The following is a 17516-nucleotide window of genomic DNA, read 5'->3' as shown; positions in this document are numbered from 1 at the left end:
GCTGCAAGAAATAAAGTTAGAATTGTGAGGGGAAAGTGATTCAAACTTAGAGCTTTAAGGGGGAAAAAAGCCATAACAGTGGAATTCAAACTTGCAATAGCAAGAAAAGAGATACAAAGTCAAAACTGAATAAAACAAAATTAGAATTGCAAGAAAAATTTGAACTCAAAATAGCAAGTAAAAACAAAACATTCTGAGATGTACACTGGGAATTGTGGAGGGGAAGTCTGAATTTGAACAATTCAAACTGATAATTATTATTGTTAAAAATGTAATGTCAGACTATTCGCAAAAAATCTGGTCAAAATTGTAAAGGGAAAAAGTCAAGAAGTAAACTTCTTGTAAAAGAAGTGTAAGAAGTGTAAATAGTCAATTTTCAGATTTCAGAATTTTGAGAAATAAGTCAATTTTGAGATAATAAACTAAATTGCAAAGACAAATTTAGAAAAAAATGAGAGATGCAAATTAATAATAGTGAGATAAAATATAAACTTAAAATTGTGAGACATCAACTCTATTAATACAAGTTTTCCATCTCATTTTTATAAAAGTAAACAGAGGGTCAGTTTTATGTTGACTTCATCAGATTACCAGGGTGACATATTTTTACTATGGAAAAATGACGTCAGTTTATGCACTAATTTGTCTCGTAAATATTGGCAAGATGAGGATTAAAAATACAAAAAAATATAGGCAATCACTTTATTTATCGCAAGTACATCATCATTCCCTTGAGAAAGTTCAAATGTGCCTCATACAATCATCATACAATTCCAGTTTATCTTCAGTCATCATGATTAAACCTTTAATAAAGTATCAAAATAGGTACAATATGAAAATAACACCCGCATTCTCCTGTTTCTTGAGGCAGTCAGACGGGTGGCCTTTTATATAACGCTCATTTCTGTACACATTCAAAAATGTATGGTTTCTGACATTGGAAATCAGGGAGAAATTATGGAGATTTTTTTTGTTGGATTAAAACAAACAACCTGTAAAAGGATAATAGGTTATATGATTGGCCATTTATTGGATATCTTAAAGACATTCAGAAGATCTGTTTATCTATGTACACTGGCGGTGAAAAGTTATGAAAATGAGATTTTTTGTGTTTTGATCGCAATGCGAACCAAGGCTGCAAATGTTTGACAAAAAGAGAGTAAATACAGTAAATTGTGAAATACTATTACAATTTAAAAATGTGTGTTTTCTGTTTGAATTTATTTAAAAATGTTATTTATTCCTGTACATCCACCTGTTAAGTGTGATGTCATGTGAAACGGCTTCCGGGTCCAAGTGCCATATCAAACTGAATGGAAAGACTCAACAAATGGTAATAATAAATGTTTACAAAGCGCTGTAATATTGTGATCGCAATATATTTGTTTTAATACATAATATATATTATATAGTTTTAGTTTTACATATAAATTTAAATGAAAATTGAAAACAATAGAAGGCACAACAAATGTATTTTAAATATTTTTAAAGGTTTAAATGAGCATTTCATACTAACATTTTAAAGAAAATGTCAGACAGGTGGGCCTTCAAAAATTGATTGGAGAAAGAAGTGGCCCCCGAAGTGAAAGAGGTTGAGAACCCCTTGTGTACACCATGATTTTATTCACTATTATTGATTATTAAATTCACTTTAATGTGTGATATGACTAAAAAGTGGTCACAAACAAATATTTTCTCAATTCAAATGAGTAGCAGCTTGGACCTGAACACAGTATTTCATACGTCACCATTACATCACGACTTAACAAGCGGATAAAAGCTGAATTTTCCTTCACATGATCCTTCAGAAATCATTCTAATATGCTAATCTGTTAGTAACCAGAATATATATAATTTTTTTAATACATTTTTTTTAACCTATTCAGGTCACAGATATTACATTTATTTAAGTATAATTAACTATATTTCAATTTTCATAACTATATTTTCAATTTAAACTTTTAAACTATTCAAGAAGTTAAATGAATTATCAAAAACTCTTGTTTCCCAGTACTGAGTTGCGGCTGGATGGGCATCCACTGTGTAAAACATATGCTGGAATATTTAGAAGTTAATTTCGCTGTGACGACCCCTGACAAATTAGGAACTAAGCCGAAGGAAAATGACAGAATGAATCAAAAACTCTTTTCGACCTTTGTAACAATAAAGCTATCAATAATTACTAAGCAGCTATAATAACTAAACATTAAATCAGCATATTGAAATGATTTGTGGAGGATCATGTGACAATTAAGTCAGGACTAATGATGCTGAATATTTAGTTTGGTCATAACAGGAATAAATTGCATTTTAAAATATATTTACATACAAACTGATTTTTAAAATTGCAATAATATTACTAGTTTTACTACATAGTTAGATCAATAAATTCACCCTTAGTGAACAGAAGAAGCTTGATATAAAAACATAACATCTTTTGATCACCAGTGTAAATGCATGTTTTAACACAGGCTCATTGGAAATAAGTGCTTCAGCATACATTTTTATGAAACTACAAACTCACAACAAGAAGGTCGCTGGTTCGAGTCCCGGCTGGGTCAGTTGGCATTTCTGTGTGGAGATTGCATGTTCTCCCCGTGTTGGCGTGGGTTTCCTCTGGGTGCTCCGGTTTCCTCCACAGTCCAAAGACATGTGCTATACAGTAGGTGAATTGGGTAAACAAAACTGGCTGTAGTGTATGAGTGCATGCATAAATGCGAGAGTGTATGGATGTTTCCCAGCACTGGGTTGCAGCTGGAAGGGCATCTGCTGCATAAAACATATGGTGGAATAGTTGACAGTTGTGGCAACCCCTGATAAATAAGGGACTAAGCTGAAGGAAAATTAATAAACGAATGAAAAATGTACTGCAGTTTCTAGGTAAAATGAACACTAGGGAGCAGTATGTATTATTTTCATAGGGTCATATTATTGATGAATAAAGGATTTTTTGTGCAGTTCTTTGCACAACACCAAATAAAAATACCACAAAACAACTTAATGTTGTCTCTGATTTGTAATTGAATACATTTGTGCCACCTATTCATCTCCATGTGGACAACTTTTCTGTCTCAGTAGTTCACTTTGTAAGGTGTTGTACTTGTGATTCAGAGCACTTGAGTTCGAGTCCAGTTCCACAAAATAGATAAATGCAACAAAAAATCAAAACTATGTGGTCACAGTGCACTTTTCTCTTATGTTTGGTTTTATAAAAACTATTGTTTGGGTTTAGGTCAGTGGTTCACTAGGTGCTCCGAACGACAACCCCCACCTACTCACGGACATGTACAAGATGGCTGTGTATCTAAAACATACACCGAAACATACCCTATATAACGTATTTCAAATTTGCAAAAATGTAAACAGCGCCCTCTAGTGGATTTGTCATCTGTGTAACGAAGCTGTGTATTTTACATTTCGCAAATATGTAGGCTGAAACACGTATTTACAACGAGCCTGGGCTGATATGTTTAGATGACTGGTATAACTAAACTGCGAACTCGAAAACATTTTGCCTTCGAAAACATCTGCGAGGCTTGAAAACGGTGCGATTCATGGCAGTTTCAGGACAGATTCATTCCAGTCAACAACCAGAGGAAATAATACTCTAAAGGTGTGCACAAACAAGTGTTCATATAATCTGAATGCAAACAGATATATCTCAGTATCAAAAGTGAAGGAGTCCGACTTTCTAAGACTTCCAGGAGCATCTTCAAAAGTCATATCCCAGCTCATTCGCTTAATGGCTTTCGTCTGTTTCTCACCCCGAGGATATATAGCGAGGTTTTCAATGTTACAATGTCAAAGTCAATTGTTTGTCAGGGTTGGTTCCTCTCATCATACCTTCTGAATGTCTAGAAGGAGAGGAGTCTGTCAGCTCGTGTATTTGATTTTGGAGATGTGTGACGGCGCTGCTAAAGTGGACGTCGCGGACACAACTGGAGCCATGGCTGCGTTTCGGCTGCTCACGAACATGGGATCCAAACAAGCCACTTTGGCGGCGAAAAACGCATGGATGCAATGGAGAACCGCAAAGAGATTGGAGAACTCCAGTTCCTGGAATCAAAAAGAAAAAATGATAATGCTTTCTGGAAGAAAAAACATAAGCAGCAGCCTCAAGCAAGCAGGAATGAAATCAAACTCAGCACATGAAAGTCTTACTTAAGGCCTACAGGGGGGAAAATAATCAAACAGGGAATCATATAAACATGCTTTATTTTTATCCGCTCCCTTCAGCCATTTCTTTTGTGATGTTTTGAAAAGCTTCCTAAAAATGTGCATGATATTCATGCTAACGATCCATAAATCTATGAAGTCATTTTTAATAGTGCTATATATATTAAAATGCATGAGCAGCATCTCACTTTCATAGAGACTGTAGTACTGTCGCCATCCCAATAGCAGGATGCTTAAGTTTAATTCACTATATTATGATGAAATCCTAATCTAATCATTACAAACTATACTGTATATCGCTGTACAGGTCTAAAAGTGCAAGGTCTAATACATAATTTAACACTGTTTTTTGGTTATATAGCTTGTGTAAGAGATCAGTATCCATTTACTGTCACCTTTCAACCTGTGGGACCATTTGCGGTTAATTTTTCAAACATAAAGCAATCATGACAGACTATATGTCGTTTGAAAGCTTAACATGTCTAGTTTTCATCTCTGGTTTTTGATAGATATTACTGAGCAAGTTATTTATTAATTTTGCCACAAGGATAGTCAAGGATAGACTTGTAAAGAATTACTTTGCTAAAGCAATCCACAAAGTGGCCATACTGCTTTAGAATGTGATGCCTCCTTTACAAATATTGTTATGTGGTTCACATTCCTCAAAATATACACAGAAATAGGGGGCACTCTCATATGCTCACCAATGGAAACTAAAAGTGGACTGGTGGTCATGTGTGGAACTGCGGCCAAACTAAATTTCACAGAAAGCTAATTTTTTTTGAGATATCAACTTCAAATTTGGAATATAATTTGTTCAGATATTTATCTCAGATTTTTTTGTCAAATTTGGGGTAAACATTTTTTTTAAATACATATTTTAATGTAATATATTAAAATACACATTTATATATACATCTATATTTAAAATATAGATTTATAAACTTATAAACCAAATTTTTTGAACGTTATTTCACTTTAGCTACAATTTGACATCTGTCTTCTTTAAAATAACGCCAAGCATTAATCACCAAAGCGTTGAAGATTGGCAGTTATTTAGGTTTAATGTCATTTTTTATGTCTATGTTCAAAAAGAAGGGGCAACAGTTAAGTTATTAAGCCAATAATAACAAAAAAATGGGGACTTACCTTCGCTTCAATGAGTTTTGTGTCCTGATTCTGGAACAGGAATTTGATTTTACTCTTGCCGTCATCTGATGATCCTTTAAGTTGAGAGAATTTATATCTCCATAGCACTGCCTATGATGAAGGATTAAATTGTGCATATTAATAATGGTAGGTGCCTGAAAACGTTTCCTAGTCAAGTCTGATAAAATGCTGTGTGGAGTTTAATTTCAATTTATCATTAATTAATCATTAGTTTCCTAGCTTTATCGGCCCACAATTTTTTTTGTTCTAATAAATGACGTAACTACAGACAAATCAAACTTTAAACAGGAGAATGATCAAAACTATTAGTTTATTTTTTTAACGAGATGCTAATGGTTTAATCCGATTTAATGATCTATGCTAAGCTAAGCTAAAAGTGTTTCCGCCAAAAGTGCAAAATAGCAACTTTAATTTTTTGTCTTTCTTAGTACACAATACTACTACAGACGAGTCAAGCTTCAAACAGGGAAATCATCAAAACTCTTTGTTCATTTTTGAACGAGATGCTAACGGTCTAATCCGATTCAATGATCAATGCTAAGCTACGCTAAAAGTGTTCTCGCCAAAAGTGTAAATGATTTTTTTTGTTTGTTTATGTAGCACCATGGTCCTGCGAGACACAACATTTAGTTCCACTGTATGTCCACACGTAGCGATAGGACAATAAAGCTCAACTTGACTTGATTGTGTCTGCTACAGCCATGGTAAAGCAGCAACATCCCCTTTATTACTTAATTATTTCCAAGCTTTATCGGCCCAAAAAATAACAATTTTTTTATTTTTAGTACACAATATTACTACAAAAGTGTCAAGCTTTAAATAGTGAAATTATCAAAAAAAAATTTTCATATTTAAATAAGATGCTAACGGTCTAATCCGATTCAATGATCTATGCTAAGCTACGCTAAAAGTGTTTCTACCAAAAGTGTAAAAGAGTTTTTTTTGTGTTACTTTAACTAATAATAATTATGGTGGCTTGAAAAGCCAGCATACTGTTATCTATCTTAAACTTATTATTATTCTTCTTCTTCTTCTTCTTCTTCTTCTTCTTCTTCTTCTTCTGAGACTAATTTCTAAGTGTATCTCCTCCTAGGCCTTTCAAGCTACATACTTCAAACTTTCGTCAAACCTTCAAACTGGTCTGACTCGGGTTGCTATATCTTTTCTAACTGATCCGACCTTGGGTTTTCCGAAAAACGACCCAGAAAAATCCCAAAAGTCCCATTGACTTAACATTGGGTCAAACTTTGTGAGCTCATAACTCTGCATCAGACTGTCCTACAGACTTCTAACTGGACTCATTTAACTCAGTCTAGCCAGCAGCCAATAACTGATGACTTTTTAACTTACTAGCCACTCCCTAGCAACCACTTACAGCACCCTAGCAACTGTCCCATAGACTTCCATTTTAAAAGACTCCCATTTACTTAACATTGGATCAACCTTTGTGAGCTCATAACTCTGCATCAGACTGTCCTACAGACTAGAGTCTGGCCTCATTCAACTCAGTCTAGCCAGCAGCCAATCACTGATTACCTTTAAACTTACTAGCCACTCCCTAGCAACCAATTTCAGCACCCTAGCAACTGTCCCAGAGACTGTGACTAGCTTTTCTAACACATGCTAACAGTTTAAACTTCCTACTGACATGCTAATCTTGCTAGAAAGGTGCTAGCAACACTATAGTGACATGCTAGTCATGCTAGTAACAGGCTAATTCATGCTAGAACCATGCTAACAACATGCTAATTCATGCTAGAAACAAGCTGATTCATGCTAGAATCATGCTAGTAACATGCTAGTTACATGCTAATTAATGCTAGAATCATGCTAGTTACATGCTAATTCATGCTAGAAACATGCTAGTAACATGCTAATTCATGCTAGAATCATGCTAGTAACATGCTAATCCATGCTAGAATCATGCTAGTAACATGCTAATCCATGCTAGAATCATGGTAGTAACATGCTAATTCATGCTAGAATCATGCTAGTAACATGCTAATCCATGCTAGAATCATGCTAGTAACATGCTAATCCATGCTAGAATCATGCTAGTAACATGCTAATTCATGCTAGAATGATGCTAAAAACATGCTAATTCATGCTAGAATCATGCTAACAACATGCTAATTCATGCTAGAAACATGCTAGTAACATGCTAATTCATGCTAGAAACATGCTAGTTACATGCTAATTCATGCTAGAATCATGCTAACAACATGCTAATTCATGCTAGAATCATGCTAGTAACATGCTAATTCATGTTAGAATCATGCTAGTAACATGCTAATTCATGCTAGAAACATGCTAGTAACATGCTAATTCATGCTAGAATCATGCTAGTTACATGCTAATCCATGCTAGAATCATGCTAGTAACATGCTAATTCATGCTAGAATCATGCTAGTAACATGCTAATTCCTGCTAGAATCATGCTAGTAACATGCTAATTCATGCTAGAAACATGCTAGTAACATGCTAATTCATGCTAGAATCATGCTAGTAACATGCTAATTCATGCTAGAATCATGCTAGTAACATGCTAATTCATGCTAGAATCATGATAGTAACATGCTAATTCATGCTAGAATCATGCTAGTAACATGCTAGATCATGCTAGAAACATGCTAGTAACATGCTAATTCATGCTAGAATCATGCTAGTAACATGCTAATTCATGTTAGAAACATGCTAGTACCATGCTAATTCATGCTAGAATCATGCTAGTTACATGCTAATCCATGCTAGAATCATGCTAGTAACATGCTAATTCATGCTAGAATCATGCTAGTAACATGCTAATTCATGCTGGAATCATGCTAGTAACATGCTAATTCATGCTAGAATCATGCTAATAACATGCTAATTCATGCTAGAATCATGCTAGTAACATGCTAATTCATGCTAGTAACATGCTAATTCATGCTAGAAACATGCTAGTAACATGATAATTCATGCTAGAATCATGCTAGTAACATGCTAATTCATGCTAGAATCATGCTAATAACATGCTGATTCATGCTAGAAACATGCTAATTCATGCTAGAAGCATGCTAATAACATGCTAAATCATGCTAGAAACATGCTAGTAACATGCTAGGATCATGCTAGAAACATGGTAGTAACATGCTAATTCATGCTAGAATCATGCTAGTAACATGCTAATTCATGCTAGAAACATGCTAGTAACATGCTAACTCATGCTAGAAACATGCTAGTAACATGCTAATTTATGCTAGAATCATGCTAATTCATGCTAGAAACATGCTAGTAACATGCTAATTCATGCTAGAGTCATGCTAGTTACATGCTAATTTATGTTAGAATCATGCTAGTTACTTGCTAATTCATGCTAGTAACATGCTAATTCAGACTCGGCTTTTCAAGCCACCATAAAGTTTGTCCTCAAACTTTAATATCTAGTTAATAAATGCTGCACAAGTATTGCTTATTCATTGGCTCACGTTAGCAAATACATTAACAAATGAAACCTATTGCAAACTATTGCAAAATTTGACCAGTTAACCAGATGTTAAGTAAATGTTTATACATGTTTATCTAACACATAGTTGGCAGAATAAAAGTGTTGTCATTAGCATGTTTCTATAAATGGTGTCTGGTGTGACACAAACGCAAATAGCGCATAGCAACAGAGCAGCTAATGGGAAATAAAATACTTTTTACTTGTTTTCCTCACGTTTAATTAAAATCATACCTTTGACGCGGCGTCGAAGCACACAAAGCCCATGCTGAAATCTATGGTGAGTCCCATGAGATGACTGTCCACAATACAAGCGTATGTTTTACACTGAAACAGGAGATAGTTGGCATTGTGAATGAGGCACGAGGAAACTGGCACACAAACATCTCCTCCATCTCTTAAATGTTTAATTAGGATGGTAAGTGTCGGACATAATTATTTAGGGAGGAAAATAAACAGAAGCGGTTTTCTGGCACGAGGCGCGGTCAGGTTTTTGCCGCATTAGTTTGGTTTAGTGGTGACAAATTGGCAATGATTTTATTTGTGCCACACTTGTTTTCCAGCAATGTGAAACGGTTGTGGAATATTGCAAATGCTGTCAGCTAACTAAAATATGCAATATTTTGTAATATTTATTTGCTTCAGTATTACAAGTCTTTAAATATAAATGCTTGCAAATCACGCAATGTCACTGAAAAATACTTGAATTTTGGTAACATAAATTGTTCTCAAAATGTAAAATTAATATTTCTATTCTATTCTATTATGTTAGATTACATTATATTCTCTACAGTTCAAGACAAAATTATTAGCCCTCCATTTCCAAAGAGCTGTTAGATTTTTCTAATACATTTTTTATTATGTTTTACATTTTAATATATCTGTTACATATATATATATCTGTGTGTGTGTGTGTGTAAATATATATATATATATATATATATATATATATATATATACACACACACACACACACACACACACACACACACACACACACACACACACACACACACACACTCATCGGCCACTTTATTAGGTACACCTGTTCAACTGCTCGTTTATGCAAATTTCTAATCAGGCAATCACATGGCAGCAGTTCATTGCATTTAGGCATGTAGATATGGTGAAGACAATCTGCTGCAGTTTAAACTGAGCATCTGAATGGGGAAGAAAGGTTATTTAGGTGACTTTGTACCTAGCATGGTGGTTGGTGGTCTGGGTATTTCAGAAACTGCTGATCTACTGGGATGTTCACACACAACCATCTCTAGGTGGATGGGCTACAGCAGCAGAAGACCACACCGGGTGCCACTCCTGTCAGCTAAGAACAGGAAACTGAGGCTACAATTCACACAGGCTCACCAAAATTGGACAATAGAAGGTAGGGTCAGAGTTTGGCTTCAACAACATGAAAGCATGTATTCATCCTGCCTTGTATCAATGGTTCAGGCTGGTGGTGGTGGTGTAATGGTGTGGGGGATATTATCTTGGCACACTTTGGGCCCATTTGTACCAATTGAGCAACGCCACAGACTACCAGAGTATTGTTGCTGGACCATGTCCATCCCTTTATGACCTCAGTGTACCATCTTCTGATGGCTACTTCCAGCAGGATAACGCACAATGTCATAAAGCGCAATCATCTCAGACTGGTTTCTTGAACATGACAATGCGTTCACTGTACTCAAATGGCCTCCACAGTCACCAGAACTCAATCCAATAGAGCACCTTTGGGAGGTGGTGGAATGAGAGGTTCGCATCATGGATGTGCAGCCGACAAATCTGCAGCAACTGCATGATGCTATCATGTCAATATGGACCAAAATCTCTAAGGAATATTTCAAGTACCTTGTTGAATCTATGCCATGAAAGATTAAGGCAGTTCTGAAGGCAAAAGGGGATCCAAACCTGTACTAGTAAGGTGTACCTAATAAAATGGCCGGTGTGTGTATGCATATATATATATATATATATATATATATATATATATTAGGGGTGTAACGATTTATCGTGGTCTGATTTATTGCGATGCAAAAATGTCACAATATGCATCGTGGTGTTATGACGATTTTATTACGATATGATGTCCGTTTTCTCTTATTAGTGAGCTGCTGTCACATGTGAGTTCAGATTGCTTGAACTAGCAGCAGTAACGTTGCCAGGTCAAGATGAGTGGAGTTGAAATACAGGATGGCCCATCCTCTCAAAGTCGGACGTCTGGCAACATTTTGGTTGTACAGACATTGCTTTAGACCCGTCCACTTTTTGACACGCATACTGGGTCAAACACAACCGAAGTCTTCACATTGTTTTACATACTTTGCTCAGCGACATGCATACCTCCTAATGGTGTTGAAAGAGTCACATACTGTGTTTACAAGGTACAATTCACCCAAAAATGTCATTTCTGTCTTTACGTAATTATGTATTCACGGCCGCAAAATCACACATGACGTGCGCTCACTGCGCTGCTGACCGTAAGCTGTAACTACAGAGGGCAGGCGCACGCCCTACTTAATGATAGACGCGCGCGCGTCTGCTTTAGTGAACAGAACATCAATAGGCTGTGAATAACAGGTAACAAAGTTGTAAATAACATTCAGTTTGTGGCACAGAGTGATCGTTAGAGAGCCGCACGCGAAGTATGAACAGCACTTAGCAGTGAAAATGAAACCGAAAGCGTGCACGTCATTTAATGATCATATCGCATTTTAGAGTTATGATTACGACAAGCATTTAATGTTTTTATTTTCCATAGCGAACACAGGGTGTTGTGCATGAGAATAAATGTTTAACAGTGTCAGTATAACTATTCTAGCCTATATAATATTGAATATAATGCAATAGGGAATCAGATAATGACAAATGTCTGATTTTACTAGTGAATTAATGGTCTAATAATATTGTTAATGACAGATTGCACGCATATGTCTCAAACATGATAATAAAACTTCAGAATTATGAAAAGTTGTATTCTGATGTCATCACTTTACTGTGCATTAATGACCAGGACAAATTTAAAGTCTGTTCAAGTCCATTATTCAAAGTCTATTCAAAATTTTGCATTTTAACCAACAGTAGACCTACACTTAATATTATTGTTGTTTTACCATAAGTCTGAGAAATAACAATAATAACAGCCTACTCATATTCACCTTTATTTTACATCTACAGAATCGTGAGAAAATTTACTTGAATAGAATGCAATTTTTTTAATTTTTGCACCTTTACTTAAATTTTCCTTAATTTTGTTATTTTCTTAAAGAACAGCAAAAAGAAACAAAAGAAATACATTGAAAACTTGGTAATTTACTTGGTAATTTTTTTAATAAATCTTTTATTTGCATTTCAGTTTTAATTTTTAATTTTTATTCCAAATATCGTGATACATATCGAATCGTGAACACTATATCGTGATACACATTGTATCGTGAGCTGAGTGTATCGTTACACCCCTAATATATATATATATATATATATATATATATATATATATATATATATATATATATATATATATATATATATATATATATATATACACACATATACATGCATACACGCACCGTATATGCGTATATCTATCTATCTATATATATATATATATATATATATATATATATATTTTTTTTTTTTTTTTCATAAAACCAGAAGTAACAAAAATAAAAAAATCAGTTTTGACAGAAAAGCATTCAGCTGATACATAAAAAGAGCCTGTAGATGAAAAATAAACAGGTTAAATCCAGAATTAGATTATACTAATGTGTCCAAACAAAAGTGTTTTGATAGCGCGTTTGTGAACAATGTGTTTCCTTCAAGTACTGCATAACAAATCACATTTAATTTGTCTTTGGCACAGCCTCAATCGCTCAGAGTTTGTGTTGTTCAGATGTCGGCCAACACTGAGTCTGGCAGGTGCACTTTTATTCGCCACAATCTGATCTCAGATCTGCTGTGTTTGTTCACCGTGCCAAGAAGACAGAGATCGCCGCTGATTTTCCCTCATTTCATTTCACTCCCATCGGTTTCTGATTGAAACGCATGCTTATTCAGGAAAGCACTCGTATAAGATATGCTGCCCTTTCATTGTTGACTATATTAATGAAATAATGATGTTAATTAAAATATCACTGATTTATTAATGAAATAAATAATGCCCTATCAATGTTTCAGCTTCATATATTTACTTAGACTTTTTCCCCTTTGATTTTTTTGTATATATTATTTGTATTATCATTATTATTGATATATGATATTAAATAAAATGTCAATGATATTAATAAAGTATATTAACAAAATAAATAATGCCCTATTAATGTTCTGTCTTTACTTATTTACTTCATTTGCATTTTCTCTTTGATTTTTATTTGTATGTATTTATTATTTATATTAATATTAATATATGATGTTAATTAAAATTCATTCTTTTTTTCCGCTTAGTCCCTTTATTAATCAGGGGTCGCCACAGCGGAATGAACCGTCAACTTATCCAGCATATGTTTTATGCAGCGGATGCTCTTCCAGCTGCAACCCATCACTGGGAAACATCCATACACACTCATAAACACATACACTACAGACAATTTACCCTACCCAATTCCCCTATAGCACATGTCTTTGGACTTGTGGGGGAAACCAGAGCACCCGGAGGTAACCCACGCCAACATGGGGAGAACATGCAAACTCCACACAGAAACGCTAACTGACCCAGCCGAGGCTCGAACTAGCGGCTGTGCGGCGAATGTGCTACCCACTGCGCCACCGTGCAGCCTGTTAATTAAAAATGTCAATGATATTAATAAAGTATAATACCAAAATAAATAATGTCCTATTAATGGTCTGTGTTATTTACTTTATTCGCATTTTCTCTTTGATTTTTATTTGTATGTATTTATAATTTGTATTAATATTATTATAATTATTGATATATGATGTTAATTAAAATGTCAGTAATAATAATAAAATATATTACCAAAATAATATTAAATTAATTTTTTGTCTTTATTTACTTTATTTGACTTTTATTTTTATATATTTGGATTAATATTATTATTTATATATGATGTTAATTAAAATATTAATGATATTAATAAAATATATTTAAAAAATATTTAAAAAATAAATAAAGCCCTATTAATGTTTCGTCTTTATTTATTTACTTTATTTGTCTTTTTCTCTTAGATTTTTATTTGTATGTATTTATTATTTGTATCAATATTATTAATATTATTGCTATTGTTGTTGTTGGAAAGTATGTTAATATTTGTGTATGTTTCGTTTTCCCTCTAAACACAAAACGGTTTTATATTTGTCTTATGGGGTTTGTTAAATATCTATACATTAATTATTAATACAAATATTGAATATAATTCAATATGATATGATGTTGAAAGGAAATATTTTACTTCATTTTAAATCATGCAGTTTAATATATAGTATTTAGTGATTAAAGTCATGTTTTACTATTTGGGGATTTTGTTTGTAGATTGTGATAAATCTGTTAAAATTTGGAGTTAAACATGGGGAAAACGTGCATCATTTTATACAAAAAAAGTTCAATTGTATGCACTTATTTCACTATTTTACATCATGTAGAGTTGAAAGCAAATTTATTCGCCCTCCTGTGAAATTGTAATTATTTTTCAATTATTTTCCAAGTGATGTTTAACATATTTTTAAACATTTTTAAACAAATTAATTTTAATATCTAATTTCTAAAAACAGTTTTTCATTATCAAATTAAGTTAACTCAATCTTTTTTTTTTTTTACAAATTTAAGTGGAATGAACATAAAACAATTAAGTTGTCACATAAAAAAAATATTTTAAAAAATTAAATAAAATGTATTTTATTACAGACAAATTAAAAGAAATAAAAGTTTCTCTAGAATTAAAAAATAACAGAAAATACCGTGAAAATGTACTTGCACATGGGAAATTTTTTAATAATAATTAAAATTTCATAGAAGGGCTAATAATTTTGCTACCAACTGTATCACAAACATGCTGTAATTGAACTAATATTGCTAAAAAAATATTGTTGAAATGATGCCAAAATTGTGAAGCAAAAAGTAAAGATTAATGTGCATACCAAAAAAATGAATATATTTTATTGATACACATTTATTTTACTTCATGTTACTGTAAATCATGCACTCCAAAATACCAAGTGTTCTGTGATGGTGATGACATTTGAAACATTTCTGGATCAACTGTGTAAAAACGGATTGTTTCTGCATGTTTAGACGAGGCTTGACCTGTATTCGCTCCACTTCGAAGAAGGTGGCCATCTGAAAGGCTTTCTCCCAGAGGAGCAGCTCACACTCCAGCTCCACACTAAAGAAGATGTCCTCTCCAGAGTCTGTCTGAACACTGAAGCAGTGCTTACGCTTGTCCAGCAGCTCACTGTCCTACACACACACACAAACGCACAAAGAATAATTATGATGATCAACAATAGCTTTGGACTTGTCTCTGTACTTTACTGTGTCCTGTTTAATTGGATTTTTTTCTGAGCAAAATAATAATAATGTTTAATTATACACAATTTATACTAGAGTAATTCTAAATTGTCCTTCAGTGTAACAATAGTTTGAATAAATAAATTATTTACATACAGTTGAAGTCAGAATTATTAGCCCCCCTTAATTATTAGCTCCCCTGTTTATTTTAATGGAGAGAAAAAATTTTCATCACATTTCTAATCATAATAGTTTTAATAACTCATTTTTAATAACTGATTTATTTTATCTTTGCCATGATGACAGTAAATAATATTTGACTAGATATTTTTTAAGACACTTCTGTACAGCTTAAATTGACATTTAAAGGCTTAACTAGGTTAATTAGGTTAACTAGGCAGGTTAGGGTAATTAGGCAAGTTATTGTATAACAATGTTTTTTTCTGTAGACTATCGAGGAAAATATATAGCTTTAAGGGGCTAATAATATTGACCTTAAAATGGTGTTTAAAAAATTAAAAACTGCTTTTATTCAAGCCGAAATAAAACAAATAAGACTTTCTCCAGAAGAAAAAATATTATCAGACATACTGTGAAAATTTCCTTGCTCTGTTAAACATAATTTGGGAATTATTTAAAAAAATAAAATAAAAATTCAGAGGGGGGCTAATAATTCTGACATTAACTGTATATATATTTCTTCATGTTCATCATCCTCATGCATATTTAGATCAGGAATCAATTTCATGACATATTGAAAAATGATTAAAAATAGATTTTCTTCTGAGCAAAAAATAATGCCTATTATACTTTACTACAATTTATAGATGAGTTTCAAAAATTTTATTAAGTGTGACAATATTTTTTTATACAAAAGTAAATACATAACTAAATAAAGAGTATATACAGTATTTACAGTATACAGACATACATATACGCATATTAAGAGGAGGAATCATTTGATGACATATTGTAAAACTATTAACTATTAAAGTTTGACAGAACTTCGACCCAGCCGAGGCTCGAACCAGTGATCTTCTTGCTGTGAGGCGACAGCACTACCTACTGCGTCACCCCCTTTAAAATATAATAACATTTAGTATGATCAGTTATTCTAAGGGCATAATTAGCATGTTGTTTAATTTTTACTTAAATATATCACATAAATTATATTTATATACAGCTGAAGTTGAAATTATTACCCCCCCTCCCCCCAACCCCACTTAGATTTTTTTTCTATTTTAAATATTTCCCAAATGATGTTTAACAGAGCAAGGAAATTTTCACAGTATGTCTGATAATATTTTTTCTTCTGGAGAAAGTCTTATTTGCTTTATTTTGGCTAGAATGAAAGCAGTTTTTAATTTTTTACAAAACATTTTAAGGTCAATATTATTAGCCCCTTTAAGCTATATATTTTCCTCCATAGTCTACAGAACAAACCATCATTATACAATAACTTGCCTAATTACCCTAACCTGCCTAGTTAACCTAATTAACCTAGTTAAGCCTTTAAATGTCACTTTAAGCTGTGTAGAAGTGTCTTGATAAATATCTAGTCAAATATTTTTTACTGTCATCATGGCAAAGATAAAATAAATCAGTTATTAGAAATGAGTTATTAAAACTATTATGTTTAGAAATGTGTTGAAAAAATCTCTCCATTAAACAGAAATTGGGGAAAAATAAACAGGGGGGCTAATAATTCTGACTTCAACTGTACATAAATAGCTACACTGAATGATGGTGGAACATTATTGCACTCAAATATTGATGTTTTATTCTCACAAAGGTTATCTGAAACATTAAAGTAGACACTTTGCTTGCATTTAATATGCTTTCGATGCACATAAAAGCATCTTGTAGTTTCTTTTATTAGCCAGTGATGAACTTCCAGTGAAAGGTTTGACTATCTCTAATTTCATAAGGTTAGTTTTACAGCATCGATGTTGTAATGTAATTCAAATATAATCAGTTAAATAGACTTAAGCGTTCATTAATTTTTAAAGTGTAAATAGAGGCGAAAGACCGCTTAAATACAGGCATCGTCATTATCAGCAGGTTAGCGCAGAAATTCCAATAAAAATACTGGCGTAAAATTAATTCCCATATTTTAAAGACATGGACACTGCAGACATAATTTAATGCAGTGCTTCTTGTTTGGTCGGATACCCACTTTATATCGTATCGTATGTTTTGTGAAGAAACCGGATCTTAAACGCA

At 33.2% G+C, this 17516-nt stretch overlaps 1 protein-coding gene across 1 annotated transcript in view; it reads right to left on the bottom strand.

Moving 5' to 3' along the window:
* Positions 1-1464: 1464 nt before the first annotated feature.
* The window catches only part of sntg1 (syntrophin, gamma 1), a 97666-nt gene continuing 81614 nt past the window's right edge, over positions 1465-17516 (bottom strand). The window contains exons 15-18 of the mRNA XM_056451185.1: positions 15090-15242; positions 9065-9157; positions 5326-5436; positions 1465-4056 (exon numbers count right to left, since the gene is read on the bottom strand). Coding sequence (XP_056307160.1) covers positions 3874-4056; positions 5326-5436; positions 9065-9157; positions 15090-15242 — 540 coding nt within the window. The 3' untranslated portion in view covers positions 1465-3873. The remainder of the gene's footprint in view (positions 4057-5325; positions 5437-9064; positions 9158-15089; positions 15243-17516) is intronic.

The sequence above is a fragment of the Danio aesculapii genome, chromosome 24 (assembly GCF_903798145.1).
Source record: "Danio aesculapii chromosome 24, fDanAes4.1, whole genome shotgun sequence".
Classification (NCBI taxonomy): Eukaryota; Metazoa; Chordata; class Actinopteri; order Cypriniformes; family Danionidae; genus Danio; species Danio aesculapii.
This window is presented reverse-complemented; position numbering and strand designations above follow the sequence as displayed.